At 39.7% G+C, this 27,742-nt stretch overlaps 3 protein-coding genes across 8 annotated transcripts in view; 2 read left to right on the top strand and 1 right to left on the bottom strand.

The window, feature by feature from the left end:
• Nucleotides 1–15,830, bottom strand: part of LOC114918112 (uncharacterized) — a 38,987-nt gene extending 23,157 nt beyond the window's left edge. The window contains exons 1-6 of one of the 6 annotated variants that reach the window (XR_010665017.1): nt 14,584–15,830; nt 14,134–14,228; nt 13,812–13,951; nt 13,191–13,308; nt 12,056–12,132; nt 10,965–11,157 (exon numbers count right to left, since the gene is read on the bottom strand). Coding sequence is in view for 2 of the 6 variants with exons in the window: in XM_065950563.1 (XP_065806635.1) it covers nt 11,056–11,157; nt 12,056–12,132; nt 13,191–13,308; nt 13,834–13,951; nt 14,134–14,228; nt 14,584–14,715 (642 nt within the window). In the remaining 4 variants the exon portion in view is untranslated. Of the gene's footprint in view, nt 1–10,964; nt 11,158–12,055; nt 12,133–13,190; nt 13,309–13,811 lie in introns of those variants that run through there. The other 5 variants (XM_065950563.1, XM_065950555.1, XR_010665009.1 and 2 more) reach the window with 5 other exon arrangements.
• LOC110004104 (butyrophilin subfamily 3 member A3) lies at nt 158–6,869 on the top strand. Its single transcript, XM_065950541.1, has 5 exons — nt 158–2,880; nt 3,854–4,195; nt 5,546–5,824; nt 5,905–6,021; nt 6,228–6,869. The coding sequence occupies exons 1-5, from the start codon at nt 2,745–2,747 to the stop codon at nt 6,380–6,382; spliced, it is 1,029 nt and encodes a 342-aa protein (XP_065806613.1). The 5' UTR covers nt 158–2,744; the 3' UTR covers nt 6,383–6,869.
• Nucleotides 15,831–15,834: 4 nt separating the features above from the next.
• LOC114921448 (glutamic acid-rich protein-like) lies at nt 15,835–22,449 on the top strand. Its single transcript, XM_065962111.1, has 7 exons — nt 15,835–16,051; nt 16,228–16,275; nt 17,606–17,718; nt 18,695–19,036; nt 19,843–20,121; nt 20,202–20,384; nt 20,591–22,449. The coding sequence occupies exons 3-7, from the start codon at nt 17,613–17,615 to the stop codon at nt 22,447–22,449; spliced, it is 2,769 nt and encodes a 922-aa protein (XP_065818183.1). The 5' UTR covers nt 15,835–16,051; nt 16,228–16,275; nt 17,606–17,612.
• The last annotated feature ends 5,293 nt before the right edge of the window (nt 22,450–27,742 follow it).

The following is a 27,742-nucleotide window of genomic DNA, read 5'->3' as shown; positions in this document are numbered from 1 at the left end:
GGACCATGGACATATAAAGAGAGAGGAGGAGGAGGGACCATGGACATATAAAGAGAGAGAGGAGGGACCATGGACATATAAAGAGAGAGGAGGGAGGGACCATGGACATATAAAGAGAGAGGAGGGACCATGGACATATAAAGAGAGAGGAGGGAGGGACGCAGGTCCGAGGTGGGCAAAACCAAATGTCAGAGTGGGGAGGGGGCGAAGACAAACGTCACTATTTTTTACTGCTAAATTGAGAAAATCTACCAAATTGTCGTGTTTATAATACTTAACATTCATTTTCAATAATTATGATATCATATTGGATGGGTTGTGGTGGCTGGTTTGGATGGTAATTTATCTCCCCATAAATTACACCTATGAGCTGGGGTGTTTATGCCACAAAGTTTTTCTTTTTTATTTCAACTACATACCTTCAAGTGAAGCACGAGTTTCCTGTTGTTTTGACTTTTTCTTTCTTTGGCTTGCTCCCGATTCATATTGCCGTTTGGAGGCCATCTCTCTCCACCTGCATCCAACTGCCTGTCAGCGTATCTGACCGCTGATTGGTCAGATGCTGCGTGATGTCAATCATTGTTGCAACACGTACAGTGTCAGATTACTCGTCTTTTTTTTTCTCTCCTACCTCAGGCTTGACTTGGTGCTCTACGCGCGCCTCACAGCAGCGATGCGCATCCTTTGCACATTTGCAGAGAATGCGTCCCCTTAAGCAAAATGGGGCCCCCCCATGGATCGTGAGGCCCTATGCACAGCGCGTGTTCTGCGTGTAGGGAGGGGCGGCGCTGCTCACACCTCCTGAGGATTTATCTCAAAGCTTAGCCAGGGACAGGGGTTTCAAATGAGCCACAGCTAGAAACTTGGATGCATGGCATCTAGTTTGTGTTTAAAGAGGACATATCATCCCCCTTCTCCATCTTTTCAAACAGTCCCCTGTGGTCTAAATGAAACATCTTTGCTGTTCTTTGGTCAAAATATAACATGAATCAAGCACCAGAGGAGGTTTGTGACCCTGTATAAACCAGCTCTCTCAGAACGCTCCGTTTTGGTGTGTGTGTCTCTTTAAATCAGTGGTTCTCAAACTATGGTAGTACACAGAACTCCCTGTGGTGGTATGCAAAGAAATCTCCACAATATAAAAAAACACCCGTTCAGCATAAAACAACATTTTATTTTGATCATACTCTTATTTTATCTGTCTTGTATCTATTGGGTTGTATTTATATCAAATGTGTTTTCCCCTCTAAATTAATCTAGTTTATGCTCGAACGTACACAGACATAAACAACAACAGGAGTACGCCTCACGTTTAGAAAAGTTCCACTCGATATTCCGTTATAGTTTAGTACTGAAACATCAGCAAGCTGCTGTAGGCCTACATTAACAGATATTCTGTTATTTATTGGAGTTCAGTCCTGAAACAACAGAAAGCAGCTGTACATTAACATTTTTAAAACGGAGCCAGGAGAAACTTCAGTTTTGATGCATGTACGGACAGTGGAACTTATCGCTCCCCCTCCCTCTCCCTCTCTCTCTCTCTCTCTCTCTCTCTCCCTCTCTCTTGCTCTGAAGCTGATGTGATTCTGCTCCCTTGTGCTTTCTTAACCCTCCGCAGGATTCAAAAGGGATTTTATTTGGCAATTTTCCTATGTTGAACACAGAGCCTTATAATACAGTATATAGTATAATCTGGTTGTGGACACTCAGCAGTGTTTCCTCTAGGTTTACAGCGTTGGGGGGGTGGAGACATGCCGACATGGCGACACGACGACACAAACACTTGAAGGAATCTTGGTGTTCATGCGTTACTTTTAATGACAGCTGTCCTTTTCTATCGGAAAAGGTATCCTTAAATAACTTCTTTCTCTGATTTCTGACTCTATCCACTATCCTATCTCTACAATAAAGACACAAAAAGCCCAAAAATGAATCCCCCTAATATAATGGTAGGGGAAACACTGCTCAGGTTACTCACATAAATGTCCACAAATACTGTCAAAGTTGATTTTTCACAATAAGTCCCCTTTAATATATGAAGCAATGGTCACTGCATGTGTTCTTGTTAGTAACTAAAAAGAAGAAATAGCACAAAGACCTTCAGTGAGTGCAGTGGATCTTTACCGCGGCTTTTTTGCTTCTCTGAGCTGTTCTGCAGCTAAACTTTGATAAAATATGATTATTAAAGCAGAAATGTGTCCGTTGATGATATTTAACTGAATGTACGCTCAGTGTCCAGTTTATTTGTTCATCTAATATGAATTATAAACAACTTCTTACAAACTGAGCAGTTAAAAATACTCACTAGTAGCTAATTAAGGGTTATTGATTCGGGTTAGTGCAAGTGGAATTCTTTCCTCAAGCTGGTTTGAACAAAGTTTTTACAAGTGGAACAAGACTAATTCAAATGTTCTTGTTTATGATTTGATAAGAAAATGTAGAAATTCACAGAGGTAAGTTTTGCACACGAGGTCGTATCACATCACAGACTCTGAGAACGATGATTAAAACACATGTGGAGTCTCAGAGACCCAGAAACAGATTTCTGTTCTGACAACCCAAACAAGTCAACCCTTCAAAATCATGTTTATAAACCATTCTAATAAATTAACTTGAGGGCTTTGAGGTCACCATCACCCCATACTGACGTTCATTTATTTACCTACAGTTTGATTAACTGTGGTCTCCGACCTGCAAGAGGCTTTTTAAGTGCTCCTCAGTATCGTCTTTTTTAATGTTTTATCATGCTGTATTTTACTTTTCAGAGCTCCAGGATGATTCACGTTTCCAACAGACGGTCCCTTCACTATCAGCATGGTGCCTTCACTGACCTGGTGTTCTACACTGTTGTCTTCCTCGCCCTGATGAACTCATGTAGAGGTAAGTTGCAAACATTACAAACAGTGTGGTTCATGTTGACATGAAGAGTTAGTTAAATTACAGAAGTTTAAAGGGATACTTCACCTGTTGAAACATGAATCTGTATTGACATTGGGTCATATATTTAGTAGAAATGTGAAATACATTTTGAAGTTGGTGCCTTCTTGGCTGTGAAAAGGCAGAAAGTGTCTTTTTGGCTCATGTGGATGAAAGACACCAAATCCCAGAATGCACAGCACCGCAGGCCACTCCCACTAAGGTCCTCTAGTTCAGAATCAGAAATACTTTATTAATCCCAGAGAGAAATTCGATCGATACAGTTTCTCCAAAATATACAATATAGCTGTAGAAATATAGAAATAAAAACATTTACAGACATATTTACTTCAACACATGAAGCTGTTTCCTCAACTGATTCAGAGATTTCTTCCAGAATTCTTGGAAATTCCTGGCAGAAAACAGACTCTATGTCTGTGTCCATAGGCAAACAGTGAGAGCACCGACACTACCAGTCCGCCCCAGCTTCTCGTCCTCACCGCCGCCGACAGGCAGGCATCATGTCTCTGTTGCTGAGCTGGCAGCGGCGGCAATATAGCTGCGAGACGGTTGCTGCTGACATGCTGGTTTTGTGTTGTGGCCCGCGGTCAGGCTTACGGCGGCCTGGCTCCGAAAATATCAGGAAGTTGCGTTGTAGTTTCACCCCCGCTAACCACAACAGTTTCCAGTGACGCAAAAATCTTAATTTTGCATCACTGGAAGCTCCTTTTCAGACTTAGAAATACAAAGATTTCCCATCTCAGGGGAAAATGAGGGCGGGATGCACGACCATTCAAAAATACTACCAGGTTTCTAATGATACAAAGCTTAATGCAAATGGGGGAAGTATCCCTTTAAGTTTGTGCTTCTAATGACACCATATGGCTCACATTTGCAGAGCTGTAGGAATAAAAAATGAATCCCTGTTTGTTTGCAGCTCAGTCTGAGGTGATCGTTCCGTCTCAGCCAGTAGTTTCATTGGTGGGTGAAGACATTATTCTGCCATGTCACCTGGACCCCGTCATGAATGCTTTTGACATGACTGTGGAGTGGGCGAGACCTGACCTGAACCCCAGATTTGTCCTCTTGTGGCGTCAAGGTGAAGAACTGAAGACTAAAAAACATCCGTCCTTCAGTGGAAGAACATCAGTGTTCATCGATGAGCTGGAGAAGGGAAACGTCTCACTGAAACTCTCCAAAGTTAAAGTCTCTGATGAGGGAGGATACAAATGCTTCCTGCCTGCATTGTCAAAAACCTCCACTGTTCAGCTTGTTGTAGGTAAGAGGACATGTTTTTATGATTATTTAATAAATGTTCATGCAGCGGTCGTGGATTTGCTGCTGATGAGAGAGGAATATGTTAGAAAGGATATGTGCATTCAAATCTTTCATTGGTGCTTTCAAAGTGTTTATCTGTCCAGACGATAACGCCACACGATGTGATAGTTTGCACACAGAAACAACATGACAACATGTTCACAATACTATCAGTGTGATTGACTAAACTACTCAAAAAACTTAAAGGTTCTATATGTAACTTTTTACATGTATCAATCGTTTTTTATCGTCCATTAATAAGCGAACGGTTAACTCACGTGAAAAAGTAGATGTTCACTGGTTATCTGTGTTGCCTGAATAAAAAGTTTTTTCCGCGAACGCTCCAGGAAGTGACATTTTATGCATGTTCTCAACGTCCTCCTCACTCCGCTCCGCTTACAGAGATCAACAGTACAAACTCATCACACACTCCTGCTCTCAGCCAGTGCCTGCAGAGACTGTCGTTTGTAGGATGGAGAATGAATACAGACACACAGACTCCTTTACAGACTTTCACATGTATGACCACTTACCTTCTCTGTAAACATTATGCTGGTAAATATCCAGTGTTTTGCAGCTGATGATGATGCTCCTTTGTGTACGTACGAGAGCATATGACGAGCACGCGAGGGAGAGCGAGCAACAGGTTACTGGTACAGTTCGCCTAATGGCGCCTAACACCGTTTGTTACAAACACAGTATTATAGTTACATATAGCCCCTTTAAACAGCTTAAATGTTACTGTTGAGGCACATAGCAGCCATGTTGGATTTAACTCGGCCTACTGAAGGTTGTTCTGAGTTTCCAGATCGGAATTCTGACTTCAGAGGGGCGTTCCTACTGATGTATCAGACTGGAAACTCCACATTTCAGACTTCCCAGATCAAATGCAACGTACCATGTGTCTGTACCTTTAAATGTAAATGAGCTGTGTCTGACCACGCCCCCTCTCTGGAAGGGCTTGGGTGTACTCGGGCTTTCTCGCTCCATGTCCTATTGTTTATGGTGAGAAGGCAGACTCAGAGGGCAGAACAAACACCTAGCTGTGGGAGTGTCACCCACCTGGGGGAGGGGTTACTGCCCTTTGTGATGTCATGAAGGGAAAATCTCCAAACGGCCTGTTTGAGCACACATTTTCTGAAAAGTGGAGCAGGCAGAAGACGGAGAGGATGAACTTTTCTCATCATTGGGGGGTTTGTAGACAGACTAGAGACACATAATAGAGTTGGAGAAACATGGTGAAGTGTGTTTGGCATAATGTGTGACCTTTAATAGAGATCTTATTATGATGTAAGAAACCTCTCCTCTACAGGTTCTGTCTCCTCACCTGTTGTTCAGATGACCAAAAACAACAGTGGAGTGTTGTTAGAGTGTGAGTCTGCAGACTGGTATCCAGAGCCAGAGATGTTTTGGCTGGACGGCGAGGGAAACCTCCTCTCTGCTGAACCCACTGAGACAGTCAGAGGTCCTGATGGTCTCTACACTGTCAGCAGCAGAGTGACTGTGGAGAAGAGACATGGGAGGAAGTTCACCTGTAGAGTCACACAGAGGAAGATCAACCAGACCAGAGAGAAGCACCTCACTATTCCAGGTAAATATAAGTCATTAATTATTTATGTGATCAATGAGCTGAACAGTAAATATGAAAATAATTCTGTTTTGCAATTTCAGATCATCTCTTCATGTTCCCCAGTACTGTTGTTATCGGTGCTGTGATTGGCTGTGCTGCTTTGCTTATCATTCCTGCGATCATCTTTGTTGTGTGGAGACGGAGACAAAAGAAATCCAGTAAGTGACAAACTGTCAGTCTTCTGATTGTAAGACTCCTAAAGGTTTTATGAAGTCATGCAGACATTTGATGATGTATTGAGGAGACTAGAGTTCAAGAAGTGATTAGCATTTAGTTTTAGTTTCATTTGCATACATCCATTTATGATGAGGTCAGCTTTTATTCACAAACTTCACCAGTGTCTCCATCTTTTGTGTCTTCACAGAAAACAAGAAGAGGAGACACAAGGGGAGAAGCAGAGAAGGGGAGGTGGACACAAGGGGAGAAGGGGAGAAGAGGGGGTGGATACAAGGGGAGCACGGGAAGTGGACACGAGCAGTGGACACGAGCAGGGGAGGTGGACACAAGGGGAGCAGATGAGGTGGAAACAGCAGGAGAAGTGGGAACAGGAGTGAGTAGAAGAGTGAATACAGTGTCAGACTGTTGGTTGATCTGAGGTGTGGGCAGTTCTAAAACAACTGACACAGCTGATGATTCCACGAAGACACCATGGTCTAATAATGGAGCCTTTGTCTGTGTGGCTGAGAGATCCTCACTTGGTACATGTGACTCTAAAAGAAGAAGAAACAAACCAAGAGCAGGAACAGGGACAAAGACGAGAAACAAATGATGGAGACGAGAGTGAACAGGAGACAGTGAAACCAGTTAGAGACGATTCAGGACTTTCAATACAAATAAAATGCATCAACACTGATCAGAAGATGAAGAAGGAAGAGACACAGCAAGAGGCAGTGAGTGAAGAAGACGAGAAAGAGACAAAAACTGAGAAGGAGAGAACAAAGAATAAGAAAAGAGGAGGCTCTGGATCAACAGGACGGAAGAAGCAAAAGGAGAACCGGAGAGAAGAAATCAAACTGAAGGCAGATAGAGAGAGCAAAGAGAAGCTTCAGTCAGAGATGAAAAAGAGAAAACATAAAGATGACATGATGCTCAACCAACGAAGGGGAATTCAGGACCAGCCTCTTTTAGAAGACAGGAAACAGGAGAGGAGTCAGACAGAACCTGAGGATAGAGGAGAAAGAAACCAAGAAGAAAACCAAAGTACCCTCACTAAAACAACAGAAGAGAAGGCAGGGGACACTTACAAAGGAGCAGACAGTAATGAAAATCAAGAAGAGGTCATGGAAACACAAAGCAAACATCAAAGGCTATGAGAAGAAAAGAGGAGACGAGCAGCTGAACGCAGAAAAACAAAAGATAAAAAAGCTGGAGGAGTCACAGAGGAGGTAAAAGTAGAGGGTAGAGAAGGAAGAGATGAGGGGTCAGAAACTGATGAAGGAGCTGAAATTGAAACTTGAAGGAAGAAATAAAATATACAAACAGGATTCAAACAAGGAGGGGAAGATCAGCAGCTGATGCTGCATCATTCAGCCATTAATGAAGAGATCAGAGAGAGAGAGGAGCTGAGGGTCAAGATGAACTGCAGGAAGAGGAGGATTTATAGAATGATGAACCTCAACATGACACATGGAGGATCAAACCACAACAAACACAAGAGAGCAATGAGGACCAGGAGAGAGGTAGAGATTATAAGAGCTATGAGTAAAGAAGAGAAGGGAGATGAGCTGAAACAGAAAACAGTCGACATTAGGCGACTCAGCAGAGAAGAGGAACTGAATGATGGAGCGCTGAGCAGCTTATTTATCTTTTTAACTAATCATTAGAAGAGGATTTTTGAAGACTTTTGGATTTTGAAATTTTCAAATCAATCACAAAGAAAACAACGAGATGTGGAATTATTTTTAGACGTTTTCCATCTAAGTTTTATCAAAATGCCAACCAGCGCATCCACCAACATGGCAGACATTTTTAAAATTCAGTGACTGATCTGAGGTCACACTTGTACCTGAAATTCACTTTAAAACTTCTTTCATTCATCATTTATTGTCTGATGATGTCATTTCTGTGCATTTTGGTTACCATTAGTGTGTTGTATTACATGGACGCTCATAATACAGCACACTATCATTCAAATCCCATATCAATAACATTACCCGGTCTGCATACTTCCACTTACGAAACATCAACCGGCTCTTATTGTAATTCTCTCCTCTTCGGCCTTCCTCATAAGTCCCTCCATAAGCTCCAACTGGTTCAAAACTCTGCTGCCCGTATTGTCACCAAAACCCCCTCATACCATCACATCACCCCCATCCTACAGCAACTACACTGGCTTCCGGTGAAGCAAAGAATCGTCTTCAAACTCCTCCTGTACACCTTCAAGGCCATCTACAACCTCGCCCCTCCACATCTGTCTGACCTCCTTTACATCACCACTTCAGCCCGCTCCCTCAGATCCTCCTCCTCCTCCATCCACCTCACCGTGCCCTTTGCCCGCCTCAGCACCATGGGGGGCAGAGCTTTCAGCTGCTCTGGAACTCTCTGCCACCTGACATTCGCAACATTGACTCTCTCCCCATCTTCAAATCCAGACTCAAAACCCATCTGTTCAAGATCGCCTACTCACTAACATTTTAACTGTAATTACACTGTCCTGTATGTATGCTGTTTTTATCCATCGCTGTTTTTAAATGTTGATTGTTGTACAGTGTCCTTGTGTGTCTTGAAAGGCGCTTATAAATACAATTTATTATTCTTATTATCATTAATTCACATTTTCAGATTCAGTTTTTTGCAATGTAATTCTGCACTGTTTACCTCTTATCAACTGTCACTGTATCAAACTATTTGTTTATTTCTTATTAAATCTAACTTAGTACGATGTGGTTGGTCTGAAGACTTTGTGGGGCTTTTTTTGATACCTCTATTTTGATATCATTGTATTCAGAGTGGTCTCCTTATTTACATCCAAATCAATGCAGAAATAAACACAGAAGGACTCACAAAGTAGTACACTCCATCTTGTGGCGAAAATAGGTAATAACACCTACAGTACTTGAGACCACATTGTTAAACAACAAAAATATTTAGGGGATGTCTGTTTTAAACACCTAAGAACTTTCTGTTCTCACTCTATTGTGAAAAATGTTATGATTAGATTATTATAAAAAAAAGTATAATGCATCTATTTTACCATTAGTTTGATGTTATATAACAAAATGTTTTCCAACAATCTCACACATTTCAGTTTAATCAGTCGTGTCTATAAGGTTTCTATCTATACCTCTGCTGATCCCTCTCTCTCTCTCTCTCTCTCTCTCTCTCTCTCTCTCTCTCTCTCTCTCTTTTCCTGTTCATCATCTGCAGCTTTCTGTCTGTATAGAGAGAATAAAAGCATGTCAACGTGATCCCTCAATAATTGTGCACTAATTGAACAAAAACACATACGATCACAAAGACAAACACACATACTCTTATGTTCATATTTTGCAAAATTAGAAGGGACTGAGTCATTTTTTCTGTCTGGACATGAACCCTCAAACATCTCTCATTCTGCAGCTGTAACACTGACAGAGTGCCTAAACATAGTCATACTCTCAGCTGCAGCAGGAAAGAGGAGGAGAGGGCATCGAGGCCTGCATCACATAACCCCCGACCTAATGACCTTTTTCACTCTACAGCTTATAAATGGGATTTATTGAAAATTATTTCTATTAGAAATTACTCAAAATGAGTTTTGATAAAGCATATTGTATACATATATTTCGAATTAAGAAGTGTAGTATAAACAACATGAGATCATACAGTGATTTTATTTATAGTTAATTCACCTTTCCAGGATGAAAAATTTAATATGTTTTTAACATCTTTTTTTTCCGGTGTTGCAATTTGCAGACGGTCCCTGAGAGGGGTCAAGACCAGTGGTTCTCAACTTGTCTAGCCTCAGGACCCAACACCAACTCCTCCCTGAAAAACCATGAACCAAATTTTATTTTTCAACCAATCAGATTTATTTAAAGCAAAATTTAGCATTTTTTTTTCAAGTTTGCAGCTTCAATCAAATGTTATAGATCAGACGATGCAAAACACCTGATGGAAGATATAAACAAACATGTTTAAAAAAGCACTTGACAGACTGTTTGAGAAAAGGTTTTTTCCAGGAACATGACCCACTGAAAACAGCTCCCGACCCACCTTTGGGTCCCGACCCTCCAGTTGAGAATCACTGGTCTAGACTGTCTTGGCAGGTTAGGGTCACAACAGGTGTTATGGAGAGAATTGCATGCGCACCTTTCAGGACACAATTTCTACACTGATGGATTTTACATCCATCTTTAAATTTCCTCTACAAACACATTAGAGTCAAACAGTGTTTGCAGGTCAGAACAATAAGGACACTTTACGTGTATCAAGTGTAAACTGTACATATTCTACTTTGTCGTCACAGATCTGCCCGCAGAAATATGAGACCGTTTTCAGACACTTCCGCGAGGGGTGCATTTCTCACTGCGGTGAAGTCAGCCGCTCCTCAAGTTTACATGGTGAAGTGAGCCGCCCCTAAATTTGAAGTGCTCACGTATTCTGATCTTTATGGTAAATGCTCCGGACTCCAGAGCGAGCAGGAGTAACAGACAGAGAGAGCGATGACGTCAAGTGCTAAATGTCTAGGTCTTACCATAAAACTGACCAAAAAAATACAGTTTTCTTGTATATATCTTCTTACATAAGTACACCATGATTCTGATATGGTTGGACTAAGTACTTCTTAGACTACATGCACAGGTACTATGAAGTACTTTCACTGTGTACTTTTTGAGAAATCCTCTGTCAAAGTCCATAATAAATCACTATAATGACTCTTTTTTATGACTTTGATGTCTTGTAAAAAAATAATTCTTCCACAATGATTCTGATATGGTTGGACTTAGTACTTCTTAGACTTCATGCACAGGTACTATGACACAGCTCTCTGCAGTGTTTTCAATGTGACAGTACCAATTTGATTCGCTCTGTCACAGCTACATGTTGCACTTTTAATACTTTGCAATAAACACACAAACAAGCATTTTTCAAATATTAATAATCAGTCACGAATACAAAATTACTTTTGACATTGTTTTTACATTTCTTATAAACATTAACATTTTCAAATAACATACATATGAAATTACAAAGACTCTGAACACCAACTACTATCTACAATCCCAATCGTTCACTCTTGCATGTTGGAGTTTTTCTTCATCTATGGCAAGGCACTGCTCATGGTACCATCTTTCACATGTGTCACACTGTATCTGTAAAATAAAATGTGCAAACCTTTATCAACTTGTCAGGAATAGAGAATCTTGTGCAATAGAGAAACATTTCTAGTTATAGGCACTCATTGTAGACAGTCATGACTCACAGTGATATTTACAGAGGATATACTGGATTTCTGCTTTATTTACAGTATGTGTAAAATGTCGCACATTCAGCCTTTAAGACCACATTTTGATTTAGGAACATCTCTGTATAGAAGTGCTCCCGGTTTGTGTCAAAAGTACAGTTGAGCTCAGTACATGACAGTAATGTGAAGGCTGAAACTGATTTGATGCGTTACATTAACGCTCACTGAACTTCTATATTTTCTGTTTACATTGCACTCTGTTTTAGACTGCAAATCATGCACATATCTGCACAACTACTCCATTGCACATTTTGTGTTTTATATTCTATTATATATTTTTTATTGCTTTTTATGTTTTTATTGTATTCTTTTTAAGCCGTCAGCAGGAGATCTTGTGCTTTTATTCTGATTCTGAAGAGTCAATAACCCTGTTTCAAGGTGGAAAACCATAACCAGTTTGGAAATCCTTTGTCCTCTTACTGACTAAACTTAAATCTAGAATCCTCTCATAACCCTCTTATTGTCACTGTATAAACTTATTAAACACTATAAAAATTAACTCTTAAAAGAAGTCAACATACATTTGAGTATTCATTTCATCTGTTGACATTCGACATGGTCAGAATTGTCAAAATCAGATGTAATTGCACATTATTTTGTGTCTTCTCTCTGTTCACTTTTAGTACATATTGGAAATAAATAAATATCACAGAGCGGTTGTGCATCTAAAACTACACATTTTAATTTAGAGTTTTATCATAGGATAAACCATAAATTATAAAGAACACACAGCGACAACCACTCACCCTGTCAGTAGTTGGAGGCCCTGATCCTGGGGGCTTTGAGGTCGAGCACATAGCACAGTGGTTGTTCATGTCAAACACTGGCAGAAAATAAAATCATATTCAGTCACATAATGTGTACATTTTTAAGTTTATTGGCAGCTTTGTTTCTGTAAAATGATATGTAGCTTGTTAACTGGATCAGGATTAAGATCATTTGCTACTTGGACAATAATACTAATGTTAATACTGGTGAAGCTGGTTTATACACCAGATTGACACTTTTTTTAACATGTAAACACATACAAGAACTTTAAATGGCTCCTTAAAATTTGTCTGGCTGCCATTACATTTTTAACCCTTTTTAAAACTGAAATTTTCACGATAGTAGCTCAAATAAAAGTCAATATGACGCAAACAATGAGCTCAACTGCAGATTGAGTGTACTTAAGGTAAATCAGGCAAAGTTTTTATTGAAACAATCAACACTAAATCCATGGATTCAAAGGAGAGAGGACATTGAAACAGCGTTAAGGCTTCGGTCTTGAGCGCATGTTTGTTATTTTACATGTTTTATTTACATTTAGAGATAAATGAAGGAACATCTTGAATGTTGGTTTTCTTTTTATTTATGAATTGCAGAGTAATTCAGTTGTCAATATCCATTGGACCGACTAAATCAACTCCAAAGTACTCAATGTGCATTGTGCAGCGGAATCTCTCTGAAGACTTAGTATTGGCATATACTCATCACAAATAACTACAAGAAACAGTCTACAACAAGCCTGATTTCTATTCTCCCAATTATTGCAAATCTTTTTTTCTACAATAGCAGAAATGCATATTCTTTTCATATTTCTGATATTATTTATTTGTATTGTCATCTAACAAACACAATTGAAAACATTTTATTTGTAAAACAATAGCAACAGATAGCCTCAGACTCCCCCTGCTCCTAGCTATCTGTCTGTCACTCAGCTTCCCATCAGCTTCCATGCATACAGAAATCAATGATTCATTAAGATTAAGAAATCAATGATTCTGGGGACTATGAAAAGCTGCATTTTGTGAACTCATGTGAGAAGAGAAAATAAGTTTATCAGTTATACAACAAAACTCAAACCTTTAATATCATTTAAAGAGGAAATTACTTTCTTACCTGAACCACTGAGTAAAGATAGTGCAAGCTTTGTCCTCTCAAATGCCATCTCCTTCTTGGATGTCCCAAAGGACATAACTGGCAATGCTGGAAAGGCCTCCATCATGGCCTTTGCCATCTACACCAACACATAAAATGAAGTGTTTCATCTTTATTGTGTTTCACAAGAATAACTTGGACTTTTCTAATTGAAAAAAATCAAAATCAAAGTATCATATTGATTATTGATCATATTTGTATTTCAGTCATGTGTGTGTGAGAAGCATGTCTGTCAATAACATATTGTAAACTAGAATTTCCCAAAAGGGAATATATATCTCTTTCCATATATATACATATATACAGAATGAAATATATACGGAATTTTAAAAATAATGATTATATATATATAGTTTGTTGCCTTGGGTCAACCTTGACAGCACTCAGGATGTAACCTGGCAGCTCTCCAGCAACCAGACCAACTTCCAACTCCCAACCCAAGTCCCTACAGACTGAGCTTCTGCTGCCTATTAGTAGTTAATATGATATATACAACTTACACTTTTTCAGACAAGCACCTGAAGTATCAATCATGACAGTTTTCCTACTGACCTCCACATTAAAATATTAATAGCAATTTACATCACGTATACATTGTCATTACCGGTGACAATGACCCCACAACTGCTGCTATCGTATTGAAATGGATGGTGCATGGTTGCTCCTTTCCATCTGACAGCCCCCCAGTCATCCCTGCCATGGCTCTCATCTTTAAGTAATCCCTTTGGAAAACATCAGGATGTAATAAAAAAAACATGAAATACCAATCACAAAGTACGATACCAGAGGCTACAGTCATATTTGAAAATGTTCAAATGTCTGTTCTTATTGCATGTATTCTGTTCTATTCAGGAAATTTAACTAAAGAAACTGATACATCTTTTTAAAGAATTTCTTGACCTACCGTAGTCTTTTTGCAGCATGTGCAGACTCTGCTTCCTCTAATTTATTTGCCATAGGATCCACCAAAAACACAGAGCTGATTTCTGGAAATATGAACTAAAGCAAAACAGTTGAGTTATAAAACATCATATACACATAAGTAACACAAAAGTATTTCAGATTGGCAACAACCACTAACCAGTAACTTCCAGTGCACTCCACCAACATTTACAAAACAACAAAAGACATCAAATACTTTCCCAATTACGTTTGACTTTTCTCTTTTATCCAACTCCATCTTCTTCAAAAAGATAAATCACTTTGAAATATTTTGGAATTAAATGGCAGATTAGAAAACCCAAGATACTGTAATACAAAGTGTTCAAAGTGAAAGCACAAAATCAGCTTTCTAATAATAAGAAAATGGCTTTATAATGTCTGAACAAGTGAAAGGTATGAAAAAAAGCAGTACCCTTGGCAAGCTGTGCCGACTGCGCTGGTCTCGCTTTCCAAAAAGTATGAGTCCTGCTGTGAAATCATTTAAAACGTAGATGGTGTTCCCGAGGTGGAGCTCGTTGGCATAAAGCTGGAAGAGGCCCTCCATAACCTAAATCCAGAAATTGATAGAGACAGAAACAAATACAGCTGATAAAACAATCATGACATTTAAATCACAACAATACTGAATAACAGGTTAAGTCATGAACAATTATTTACCTATTTTACCTAGATTTTAAATAATATTGTTTTTTTTTATTCTGGGTTACCAGGTTATGCTACTTGATTATCTTTCTTTATAGTGCCAGTGATGTTTCAATAATCAAATACTTTGCCTGTTAGCCATTGGTGAGGTATCAATGAGCACAGATCCCTGTGGTGTATCAGTAAACAACCTGACTGTGTTGTGGATGGAATAGCTGCCACTACAACCTGTGTTGTCTTCTGTTTCCACAATGATTTTAGCTGGAAAAACAAATAAAAAATAAAATGTCATTCATTAGATATAGTCACATTAATATTACTGAATTAATCATACATTTCACAAAACGTAATACATTTTATGACAGAATTGCCAAAAGACAAGTCAAAAAAAGTAATTCAAAACACATGACAAAATACATGTAAAACTAAATCATCAGGTATTCTATCATGTATCTGAATATTCAAAGTTATTGTATCTCCTAGGCAAGACTTATATTCTTCATGTTGCATATCCATGTGTAAAATAAAATTCTGTCCTGAGTGATGAGGATGCCTCATACCTGGTCTTCTTCATTTTTAGTGATTTGCTCTGAGACTGGCAGGCTGGCTTCTGAAGTTGTTGCTCCTAGAATATCCTTACAGGCTCTTTCCATGTGCTTTACGGACGGCTCATCATTGTTCACGAGGTGAACCACTAGTTGATGAGGGTGAACCTTCTTCTGCTCGGTCCAACCATATCAGAATCATTTTCTGCTTATGGAAGAATTCTTTTTTACAAGACATCAAAGTCAGAAAAATACTCATTATAGTGATTTATAAGGGACTTTGTCAGTGGATTTCACAAAAGTATGCAGTAAAAGTACTTCATAGTACCTGTGCATGTAGTCTAAGAAGTACTTAGTCCAACCATATCAGAATCATTTTCTAATTATGTAAGAAAATATATATAATTATTGTTTTCTCCAAGAAAACAGTTTTGTTTTTTAAATTGTGAACACCTTATTTTGAAAAACGGAAGTTCCCCGACCTCCGAAACTATTCCCTGAACAGTATTCTGTTTGCTCCCGTTTCATGCATCTGTTCCTGCTGCTCGCTCTGCAGTCCGGAGCATTTACCATAAAGATCAGAATACGTGAGCACTTCAGATTTAGAGGCGGCTCACTTCACCATGTAAACTCGAGGAGCGGCTGACTTCACCGCAGCCATTTCTCGACATAACACCAGCAGTCTACATTACTGTGAGTGAAAGCTGAATCTGTGAATATCTTTCTAACTTTACTGAAGTTCTGAAGCCTTTAATCCTTCATTGAACGGTATGAACGGTCACGTCCACTGAAGCTCACAAAGCCGATGAAACGTGAACACACCTTTTTATTACAGGTGATCTGAGGATCCGCTTATCTCTTTTTATCAGACTTTGACCCATCAGAGTCCTCGGTAGACTTCCACAACGATCCAACAGGTATGAATATGTTTGAATTAATTTTGTTCATTTTGGGTTTATAACACGCTGAAAAACAATTTCTCTTTGTTTAAAGATTAAACACGCAGACTAGACTTTCTGTTTTCTTTGTGCAACAGATCCTCCCATTATGTGTTTACGGGACAACATTACGTTTAAAATACATGTAGCCTATATTCATATTATTTGTATGAGTCAATATATTCAAACCAAATACCTCCGAGTCCGATTATAACCAGCAGCTAGTTTTGATTTGAGTCTTTTACTCCGTCGGTAACCGGGACAAACTTTAACAGTGTGACGACAGAGAGGTGGTGAACTTCCTGCTGAGCCTTCATTATTTAAAACGATCTTTATATAAAACATTGAAGTCTATCTAATGACAAACTGTCCGTTTATGTTTAAATATTGTTAAATTCACTTTATCGCTGATTTTTCTTTGCAAATGAAAGTGAAACTAAACTGTTTAAAACGTGCAGAGTGAAGGGGGGGCTGCCCCCCTAATATAATGGTAGGGGAAACACTGCTCAGGTTACTCAAATAAATGTCCTCAAATACTGTCAAAGTTGATTTTTAACAATATGTCCCCTTTAATATATGAAGCAATGGTCACTGCATGTGTTCTTGTTAGTAACTAAAAAGAAGAAATAGCACAAACACCTTCAGTGAGTGCAGTGGATGTTTATCGCGGCTTTTTTGCTTCTCTGAGCTGTTCTGCAGATAAACTTTGATAAAATATGATTATTAAAGCAGAAATGTGTCCGTTGATGATATTTAACTGAATGTACGCTCAGTGTCCAGTTTATTTGCTCCACTAATATGAATTATAAACAACTTCTTACAAGCTGGGCAGTTAAAAATACTCACTAGTAGCTAATTTAGGGTTATTGATTCAGGTTAGTGCAAGTGGAATTTTTTTCCTCAAGCTGGTTTGAACAAATTTTTTCCAAGTGCAACAAGACTAATTCAAATGTTCTTGTTTATGATTTGATAATAAAATGTAGAAATTCACAGAGGTAAGTTTTGCACACGAGGTCGTATCACATCACAGACTCTGAGAACGATGATTAAAACACATGTGGAGTCTCAGAGACCCAGAAACAGATTTCTGTTCTGACAACCCAAACAAGTCAACCCTTCAAAATCATGTTTATAAACCATTCTAATAAATTAACTTGAGGGCTTTGAGGTCACCATCACCCCATACTGACGTTCATTTATTTACCTACAGTTTGATTAACTGTGGTCTCCGACCTGCAAGAGGCTTTTTAAGTGCTCCTCAGTATCGTCTTTTTTAATGTTTTATCATGCTGTATTTTACTTTTCACAGCTCCAGGATGATTCACGTTTCCAACAGACGGTCCCTTCACTATCAGCATGGTGCCTTCACTGACCTGGTGTTCTACACTGTTGTCTTCCTCGCCCTGATGAACTCATGTAGAGGTAAGTTGCAAACATTACAAACAGTGTGGTTCATGTTGACATGAAGAGTTAGTTAAATTACTGAAGTTTAAAGGGATACTTCACCTGTTGAAAAATGAATCTGTATTGACATTGGGTCATATATTTAGTAGAATTGTGAAATAAATTTTGAAGTTGTTGCCTTCTTGGCTGTGAAAAAGCAGAAAGTGTCTTTTTGGCTCATGTGGATGAAAGACACCAAATCCCAGAATGCACAGTACCACAGGCCACTCCCACTAAGGTCCTCTAGTTCAGAATCAGAAATACTTTATTAATCCCAGAGAGAAATTCGATCGATACAGTTTCTTCAAAATATACAGTATAGCAGTAGAAATATAGAAATAAAAACATTTACAGACATATTTACTTCAACACATGAAGCTGTTTCCTCAACTGATTCAGAGATTTCTTCCAGAATTGATCTTGGAAATTCCTGGCAGAAAACAGACTCTATGTCTGTGTCCATAGGCAAACAGTGAGAGCACCGACACTACCAGTCTGCCCCAGCTTCTCGTCCTCACCGCCGCCGACAGGCAGGCATCATGTCTCTGTTGCTGAGCTGGCAGCGGCGGCAATATAGCTGCGAGACGGTTGCTGCCCACATGCTGGTTTTGTGTTGTGGCCCGCGGTCAGGCTTGCGGCAGCCGGGCTCCAAAAATATCAGGAACTAGCGTTGTAGTTTCACCCCCGCTAACCACAACAGCTTCCAGTGACGCAAAAATCGTAATTTTGCATCACTGGAAACTCCTTTTCAGACTTAGAAATACAAAGATTTCCCATCTCAGGGGAAAATGAGTGCGGGATGCACGACCATTCAAAAATACTACCAGGTATCTAATGATACAAAGCTTAATGCAAATGGGTGAAGTATCCCTTTAAGTTTGTCCTTCTAATGACACCATATGGCTCACATTTGCTGAGCTGTAGGAATAAAAAATGAATCCCTGTTTGTTTGCAGCTCAGTCTGAGGTGATCGTTCCATCTCAGCCAGTAGTTTCATTGGTGGGTGAAGACGTTATTCTGCCATGTCACCTGGACCCCGTCATGAATGCTTTTGACATGACTGTGGAGTGGGCGAGACCTGATCTGAACCCCAGATTTATCCTGGTGTGGCGTCAAGGCGAAGAACTGGAGACTAAAAAACATCCGTCCTTCAGTGGAAGAACATCAATGTTCATCGATGAGCTGGAGAAGGGAAACATCTCACTGAAACTCTCCAAAGTTAAAGTCTCTGATGAGGGAGGATACAAATGCTTCATGCCTGCATTGTCAAAAACCTCCACTGTTCAGCTTGTTGTAGGTAAGAGGACAAGTTTTTATGATTATTTAATAAATGTTCATGCAGCGGTCGTGGATTTGTTGCTGATGAGAGAGGAATATGTTAGAAAGGATATGTGCATCCAAATCTTTCATTGGTGCTTTCAAAGTGTTTATCTGTCCAGATGATAACGACACACGATGTGATAGTTTGCACACAGAAACAACATGACAACATGTTCACAATACTATCAGTGTGATTGACTAAACTACTCAAAAAGCTTGTAGTGACCAATTTTAACAAACCCAATATTGTTTGGAAAAGTTACTTGAGGGATGAATGTGGAAGCTTTCGGACGCGTGCTTAGCTCGAAGAAATTAACACAGTCCATTAATGACTTGATTTGGATATTTCAGTCCATTTATTTTTAAAAACTTCTTATCAATAAAGGAAAATATGACAAACCACTGTCTATAAATAAAACAAACAAATCTGCTGACACGGTAGAAAAACTGTTTGCCTCCATTCAGTCACCTGTCCCACCTCACCTGGAGCGTTGCTTTAACCACAGCATCCGCCCAGGCTACACATAGTGCCCAGTAGAGGGCCAACACACACCACCATAAGGAAAATAGCATCACACAAAACAAACACATCATTTGGCTCCAACAAAGCTTAAACATCTTAAATGTTACTGTTGATGCACGTAGCAGCCATTTTGGATTTAACTCGAGCTACTGAAGGTTCTCCGAGTTTCCAGGTCGGAATTCTGACTTCAGAGGGGCGTTCCTGATGACGTATCAGACTTCAACTCCACATTTCCGATGTAAGAATTCTCTCCTCTACAGGTTCTGTCTCCTCACCTGTTGTTCATATGATCAAAAACAACAATGGAGTGTTGTTAGAGTGTGAGTCTGCAGACTGGTATCCAGAGCCAGAGATGTTTTGGCTGGACGGCGAGGGAAACCTCCTCTCTGCTGAACCCACTGAGACAGTCAGAGGTCCTGATGGTCTCTACACTGTCAGCAGCAGAGTGACTGTGGAGAAGAGACATGGGAGGAAGTTCACCTGTAGAGTCACACAGAGCAAGATCAACCAGACCAGAGAGAAGCACCTCACTATTCCAGGTAAATATAAGTTATTAATTATTTAATGATGTAATTATCAAATTATCAGTAAATACAAACAATATTTTCTTCTATTTCAGATAATTTCTTTGTGGTCCCTACTCCCAGTACTCCCGTTCCTCCCGTTCCTCCCAGTCCTCCCAGTCCTCCTGGTACTCCAAGTACTCAGCATGTTGTTATCGGCGCTGTGATTGGCTGTGCTGCTTTGCTGTTCATTCCTGCGATCATCTTTGTTGTGTGGAGACGGAGACAAAAGAAATCCAGTAAGTGACAAACTGTCAGTCTTCTGATTGTAAGACTCCTAAAGGTTTTATGAAGTCATGCAGACGTTTGATGATGTATTGATGAGACTAGAGTTCAAGAAGTGATTAGCATTTAGTTTTAGTTTCATTTGCATACATCCATTTATGATGAGGTCAGCTTTTATTCACAAACTTCACCAGTTTCTCTATCTTTTGTGTCTTCACAGAAAACAAGAAGAGGAGATGTGAGGATGGAAGTGAACACTCTGAGGAAGAAAAGCTAGTCACATCTAAAAGTGATAAAACAGGATTTCAGGTTGTGAATGAAAAAGAAGAAAACCTTCCACTCATTTCAGTTAAAGACGAGAACAATCCTGACAAAACAGGAGAAAAGAGTGAGACTGAAGATGAGGGACAAAGACGAGAAACAAATGACGGAGATAAGAGTGAACAGGAGACAGTGAAACCAGTTAGAGACGATTCAGGACTTTCAATACAAATAAAACACATCAACACTGATCAGAAGATGGAGAGGGAAGAGACAAAGCAAGAGGCAGTGAGTGAAGAAGACAAGAAAGAGACAAAAACTGAGAAAGAGAGACCAAAGACAGAGAATAAGGATGAACAAACAAATAAAGGAGTCTCTGGATCAACAGGACGGAAGAAGCAAAAGGAGAACCGGAGAGAAGGAATCAAACTGAAGGCAGATAGAGAGAGCAAAGAGAAGCTTCAGTTAGAGATGAAAAAAAGAAAACATAAGGATGACATGCTCAACCAACGAAGGGGAATTCAGGACCAGCCTCTTTTAGAAGACAGGAAACAGGAGAGGAGTCAGACAGAACCTGAAGATAGAGGAGAAATAAACAAAGAGGGGAACCAGTTGAACATTAATACAATAACAGAAGAGGAAGCAGAGAAGCAAAAGAAGCAAAGCAGTGAGGATGTGAAAAAGACAGAAGAAAAGAAGGATGAGTGGGGGAACAAGGTGTCAGCTAATATGGAAGGTACAGAGAGGTCAGACCCTGAAAAACATCAAGATGAAACAGGAAGAAAGAACCAAGAGGTTTTAGGAGACAAAGACGTTCAGACAGAGAAACACCAGGGAGAAAAATCTGAACCAGATCAGAACGAAACCAAATACCAGCCAGCAGAATCAAAAGAGGGTGTAGGGGTTGAGATTAACCAAAGACAAGAAGAGAGGCAGGAAGCTGGTCTACAAGAGGACAATGATACAACTCAAAGGAAGTCTGTGGAGATACTAAACCAAGTTAGAGGAGTAGAAGAAGAAAAGCAGGCAGAGCAACAACTGGATGTAAAGGTAAAAGTCAGAGAGCAAAGAGAGGAATCTAAAGAGGGGGTAATGGTGGAGGATAATGGAAGAGGGGAGGAGAGTTTAGAGACTGACAGAAAAGCTTCTGTTGATGAAACCCAAAGGAAGGCTGAGGGGAAAGAAAACCGAAGAAGAAGAAGAGAAGAAGCAGCCAGACAAGCAGCTGCACGCAGACGAGAAGCTCAGCATAAAGCTAAAGGAAACACAGAGGAGATCAAAGTAGAGGGGACAGACGGAGAGGAAGAGGAGTCTGTAACTGATAAAGAAGTTGACACAAATGAAACCCAAAAGAAGCACAAGAAGATAACATCAGAATCCAAAGGAGGAGAACAACAGCTGATGCTGCAACATTCAGACATGAATAAAGAAATGAGAGAGAGAGGAGTGGAGGGTCAGGAGGACCTGCAGCAGGAGGAGGACATGGAGACTGATCAACCTCAACCAAATGTCATACATGGAATAAAACCACGAAATACACAAGAGGAAGGTCTCCATATGGATCAGCAACAAAGAGACGATATAAGGAGGAATTCAGAAGAAGGCAGAATGCAGATAGAGGCTAGATCTGAAATGCTAACACAGAGTCATGAAGAGCTAAATATGAATTTAATAAAGGAACAACAGCAGCAGGAGGAGGACATGGAGACTGATCAATCTCAACCAAATGTCATGCAAAGTATTGAACCACTAAATACACCATTTACACAGAGTAAGGAGGCTTTTGGTAGAGGACAGAAAGAGGAACATCAACACTGATCAGAAGATGGAGAAGGAAGAGAGACAGCAAGAAACAGAGAGAGATGAAGACGACAAAGAGACAAAAACCGAGAAAGAGGCCCAGCTCCAAAACATAAACACTGATCAGAAGACGGAGGAGACAACAACTGAGATAGACCAAGGAAAGAGAAAATACGTAAGAGAAAAGGAGGCTCTGGAGCGAGAGGACAGTAAAAGGAGAAAGGTATGAAACTGAAGTCAGATCGAGAGACGTTGGAGATATGCTTCAGTCAGAGACAAAGAAAGGAGAAAACAAAGATGAGACTCAGCAGTCATTCATTAATCAATGAACGACAAACACTGACAGAGCCAGGTATGATGAGCCCAATAACAAATACCCGAGTGAGTGGTAAATATTAGCACTAGACAACACTAGAGCAGAACTTGTTAGGTGTGGACTGGTCTCTCTCTCTCTGGTCTCCCTCCTCCCTCTGCCTGCTGCACATCTGATAGCAGTTTTCACTCAAGTATGAGGAGGAGTGGCAGAGTGCAGAGGGCTCTCTAACAGACACACACTCCCTCTGGGCAATAGACAGAGAGGTATCTTTTCCCCTCCATGTCCAGATTGCTGTTTTTGTTTTTTATTTTAGTCGAACCTTCGATTCCTTTAGTTCAGTTCTGTTTTCCTTTGTTTTTAGGAGGTGGTGCTGAGAGCGACGGCCCATCACATAGCTGGCTCTGCACTTTCCCATATTTTGTTATTTTTTTGCCGGGGTCTCCAGCCCCTTTTGTTTTGTTAGTTTTATTATTTATCTTTGATTATGTCTTGGGGGTTATTAACAGCCAAATAAAGCTTGGGTTTAAAACCTAATATCTGTTCTGGTCTCCTTTGTTTTCAGCCTTGATTTAATTATTTTGGATAAGAAGGACATGACAAAACTTCTTGGTGCGTATTGTAGAAAATGAACATCTCAGCCAGACACATATTTATTCTGACATTTGTTTCAACAGTTCTCCAGTTGACAACAACAAAACAAACCACCTGAAATGTACGTCTTCACAGAAGACGATCGGGGCCGCCCCAATTTAAAATCGTATTATATATGATCAGTAGTCTTGTGAGGAGAAAACACAGAGGACAGCCGAGCACAGACTCTGTGGATTGTCAAGTGTAACAGAACAACAGGCAATCAGGAAGCAAGCTGACTGAATCAGGAAGCACAACAAACATAACCATGGCGACGACACATCTAGTCACATCTAAAACAGGATTTAAGGTTGTGAATGAAGGAGAAAAAGAAGAAGTTGTCACTAAAACAACAGCAGAGAAGGCAGGGGACACTTACAAAGGAGCGGACAGGAATGTAAATCATGGGTCATGGAAACATAAAGCAAGCATCTAAGGGCTATAGAAGAAAGAGCTACACAAGCAGCTGAACACAGAAAAATAACTACTATACCAGGTGGAGGAGTCACAGAGGAGGTAAAAGTAGAGGGTAGAGAAGGAGGGATTGCCACGTCAAATCTGATGAAGGAGCTGAAAATAAAACTTGAAAGAAGAAATTAAATATACAAACAGGATTCAAAAGAGGAGGGGAAGGCGATGCTGCATCATTCAGCCAATAATGAAGAGATCAGAGAGAGAGGAGCTGAGTGTCAAGAAGAGCTGCAGGAAGAGGAGGAGTTATAGAATAATGAACCTCAACATGACACATGGAGGATCAAACCACAACAAACACAAGAGAGCAATGAGGACCAGGAGAGAGGTAGAGATTATAAGGCTTTGGAAGAAAACAGTGAAGAAACATGATTTTCTCCAAAAGATAAAACAGTACCAGGATGAGGAAGAGGGAGATGTTAGTATGGAGTCTGAAGAAGAAACTTAAGAAGAGAAATATTAAACCAAAACATGTGATTGGACTCCACATGAGGAAGAAGCTTTGAGTAACGAAGAGAAGGGAGATGAGCTGAAACAGAAAACAGTCGACATTAGGCGACTCAGCAGAGAAGAGGAACTGAATGATGGAGCGCTGAGCAGCTTATTTATCTTTTTCAACTAATCATTAGAAGAAGATTTTTGAAGACTTTTGGATTTTCAAATTTTCAAATCAATCACAAAGAAAACAACGAGATGTGGAATTATTATTAGAGGTTTTTCATCTAAGTTTTATCAAAATGCCAACCAGTGCATCCACCAACATGGCAGACATTTTTAAAATTCAGTGACTGACTGATCTGAGGTCACACTTAACAATGAGCATGAAATGTGGACCTCAAACTCACTTTACAACTTCTTTCATTCATCATTTATTGTCTGATGATGTCATTTCTGTGCATTTTGGTTACCATTAGTGTGATGTATTACATGGACGCTCATAATTCACATTTTCAGATTCAGTTTTTTGCAAAGTAATTCTGCACTGTTTACCTCTTATCAACTGTCACTGTGTCAAACTATTTGTTTATTGTTTATTAAATCTAGCTCACTACGATGTGGTTGGTCTGAAGACTTTGTGGGGCTTTTTGGTTAAGACTTTTTTGATACCTCTATTTTGATATCATTGTATTCAGAGTGGTCTCCTTATTTACATCCAAATCAATGCAGAAACAAACGCAGAAGGACTCACAAAGTAGTACACTCCATCTTGTGGCGAAAATAGGTAATAACACCTACAGTACTTGAGACCACATTGTTAAACAACAAAAATATTTAGGGTATACTTTAGGCGTTTTTAAACACTTAAGAACTTCCTGTTCTCAAACTATTATTCAAATGTTATGATTAGATTATTATAAAAAGTATAATGCATCTATTTTACCACTAGTTTGTTGTTATATAACAAAATGTTTTCCAACAATCTCACACATTTCAGTTTAATCAGTCGTGTCTGCAAGGTTTCTATCTCGTCCTCTGCTGATCCCTCTCTCTCTCTCTCTCTCTCTCTCTCTCTCTCTCTCTCTCTCTCTTCTCCTGTTCATCATCTGCAGCTTTCTGTCTGGATAGAGAGAATAAAAGCATGTCAACATGATCTCTCAATAATTGGGCACTATTTAAGCAAAAGTTATTTTTTCTGTCTGGACATGAACCCTCAAACATCTCTCATTCTGCAGCTGTAACACTGACAGAGTGCCTAAACATAGTCATACTCTCAGCTGCAGCAGGATAGAGGAGGAGAGGGCATCGAGGCCTGCATCACATAACCCCCGACCTAATGACCTTTTTCACTCTACAGCTTATAAATGGGATTTATTGAAAATTATTTCTATTAAAAATTACTCAAAATTAGTTTTGATAAAGCATATTTTTCGAATTAAGAAGTGTAGTATAAACAACATGAGATCATATATGTATACAGTGATTTTATTTACAGTTAATTCACCAGGACCCAACACCAACTCCTCCCTGAATAACCATGAACCAAATTCTATTTGTCAACCAATCAGATTTATTTAATGAAAATTTGAGACGTTTTTTAAGTTTGCAGCTTCAATCAAATGTTATAGCTCAGACGATACAAAACACCTGATGGAAGATATAAACAAACATTTCTGAAAAAAAACGAAAGCTGAATCTGTCATTTTAACATATGTGCCCGGACCGGACAATGAGACGGCAGCGGCAAGAATAACAGAGAGCTACAACACCGCACTTACCCGCTCCTCAGACCAGCCCGTGTTTGTCCTCGGCGATGTCAACACTTGTGACCTTTCCAGTCACCTACCTAACCTGCAACAGTATGTGGATTGTCCTACTAGATCTACCCGTGTGTTGGATAAGTGCTACGGAAACGTGTCTGATGCTTACAAGGCTGTAAGCCGACCACCGCTGGGTAAGTCAGACCACAATGTGGTGCACCTGCTTCCCAAATATCGAGCTATGGTGAAGCAAGAGAAACCCATGAGTAAGGACATTAAACTGTGGACTGAGCAGAGCAAAGAGGAGCTGAGAGACTGTTTTGATGACACAGATTGGCAACTGTTTTTTGACTGTAGTGGAAATGTACATGAATTGACTGAAACCATAACTTCATATATAATATTTTGCGAAAACAATTGTGTCCAGAAAAAAACGGTTAGAATATTCCCAAACAATAGACCATGGTTATCTAAAGATATTAAAATTTGTCTTAATGAGAAAAAACATGCTTTTATTAACGGTGATACTGATGCAGTCAAAGAAAAAAGGAGGGAACTCAGATCCAAGATAAAGAAAGCAAAATTGGAATATAAAGACAGGGTAGAGAGCCAGTTTTGTCTGGGTAATGCTAAACAGGCATGGGAAGGCCTTAACTCTATGATGGGCAGAGAGTGTAAGAAACCGAAGAACACTCAAACAAACAATCCTTCCTTTGTGAATGATTTAAATGTTTTTATAGCAGATATGATGTAGGAGATTTTAATACAGAATGTGAGATGGTTTGCAGCAAAATTCCAACATATGCCCCAATAGTTCTAACAGAGCATGAAATAGCAGTTAGCCTTGCAAACACAAAGCCAAATAAGGCCCCTGGACCTGATGGCCTGACTGGACGAGTACTTAAAGATTGTACACCTCAGCTGACAGGTGTCATCACCAAATTGTTTCAGCTTCTGCTGGACAAGTGCACAGCTCCTGGAAGATGTCCAACATAGTGCCTGTACCTAAGAAACCAAGGGCAAACCTTTTAAATGATTTTAGACCAATAGCACTTACTTCTGTTTTATGCAAAAGTATGGAAAGGGTTGTATCCAAGCACCTAACATCAGCTGTGACCTGCCATCTTGATCCCCTCCAATTTGCATATAAAAGGTCAAGAGGAACTGATGATGCAACAGTAACCTTAATTGACAAAGTGACCAAACACTTGCAACAGACAACAAACTATGCTAGAGTGTTATTTATCGACTTCAGCTCTGCTTTTAACACATATCCTTTTAAAAAGGCTCTTGGATTTAGATGTGAATGGGGGTCTAATTTTGTGGATCAAAGATTTTCTGTCTGAGCGTCCACAAAGAGTGTGCTTAAATGGTAATGTGTCAGAACTGACCGTTTTAAATGCAGGAGCACCTCAAGGCACCATCTTGTCGCCTCTATTGTTCTCTGTGTATACAAATGAGTTTAGATTCCAAGACTCAGATTTTAGCTTATTCAAATATGCTGATGATATGGCACTTGTTGGCCTCCTACGTGCAGGGGACACTAAAGGAGAGAATATGTATTTTAATCATGTAGCTTCGCTCCAGAACTGGTGTCTATCGAGTGCTTTACAGATAAACATTAGTAAAACTAAAGAAATGGTTATATCCAGTAAAAACAATATTTCTGACTCCTGCCTCACAATCATGGGAGAAA

The sequence above is a fragment of the Labrus bergylta genome, chromosome 2 (genome assembly GCF_963930695.1).
Source record: "Labrus bergylta chromosome 2, fLabBer1.1, whole genome shotgun sequence".
NCBI classification, from domain to species: Eukaryota; Metazoa; Chordata; class Actinopteri; order Labriformes; family Labridae; genus Labrus; species Labrus bergylta.
Note: the sequence above shows the minus strand (reverse complement) of the source record. Positions and strands in the feature narration are given on the sequence as shown.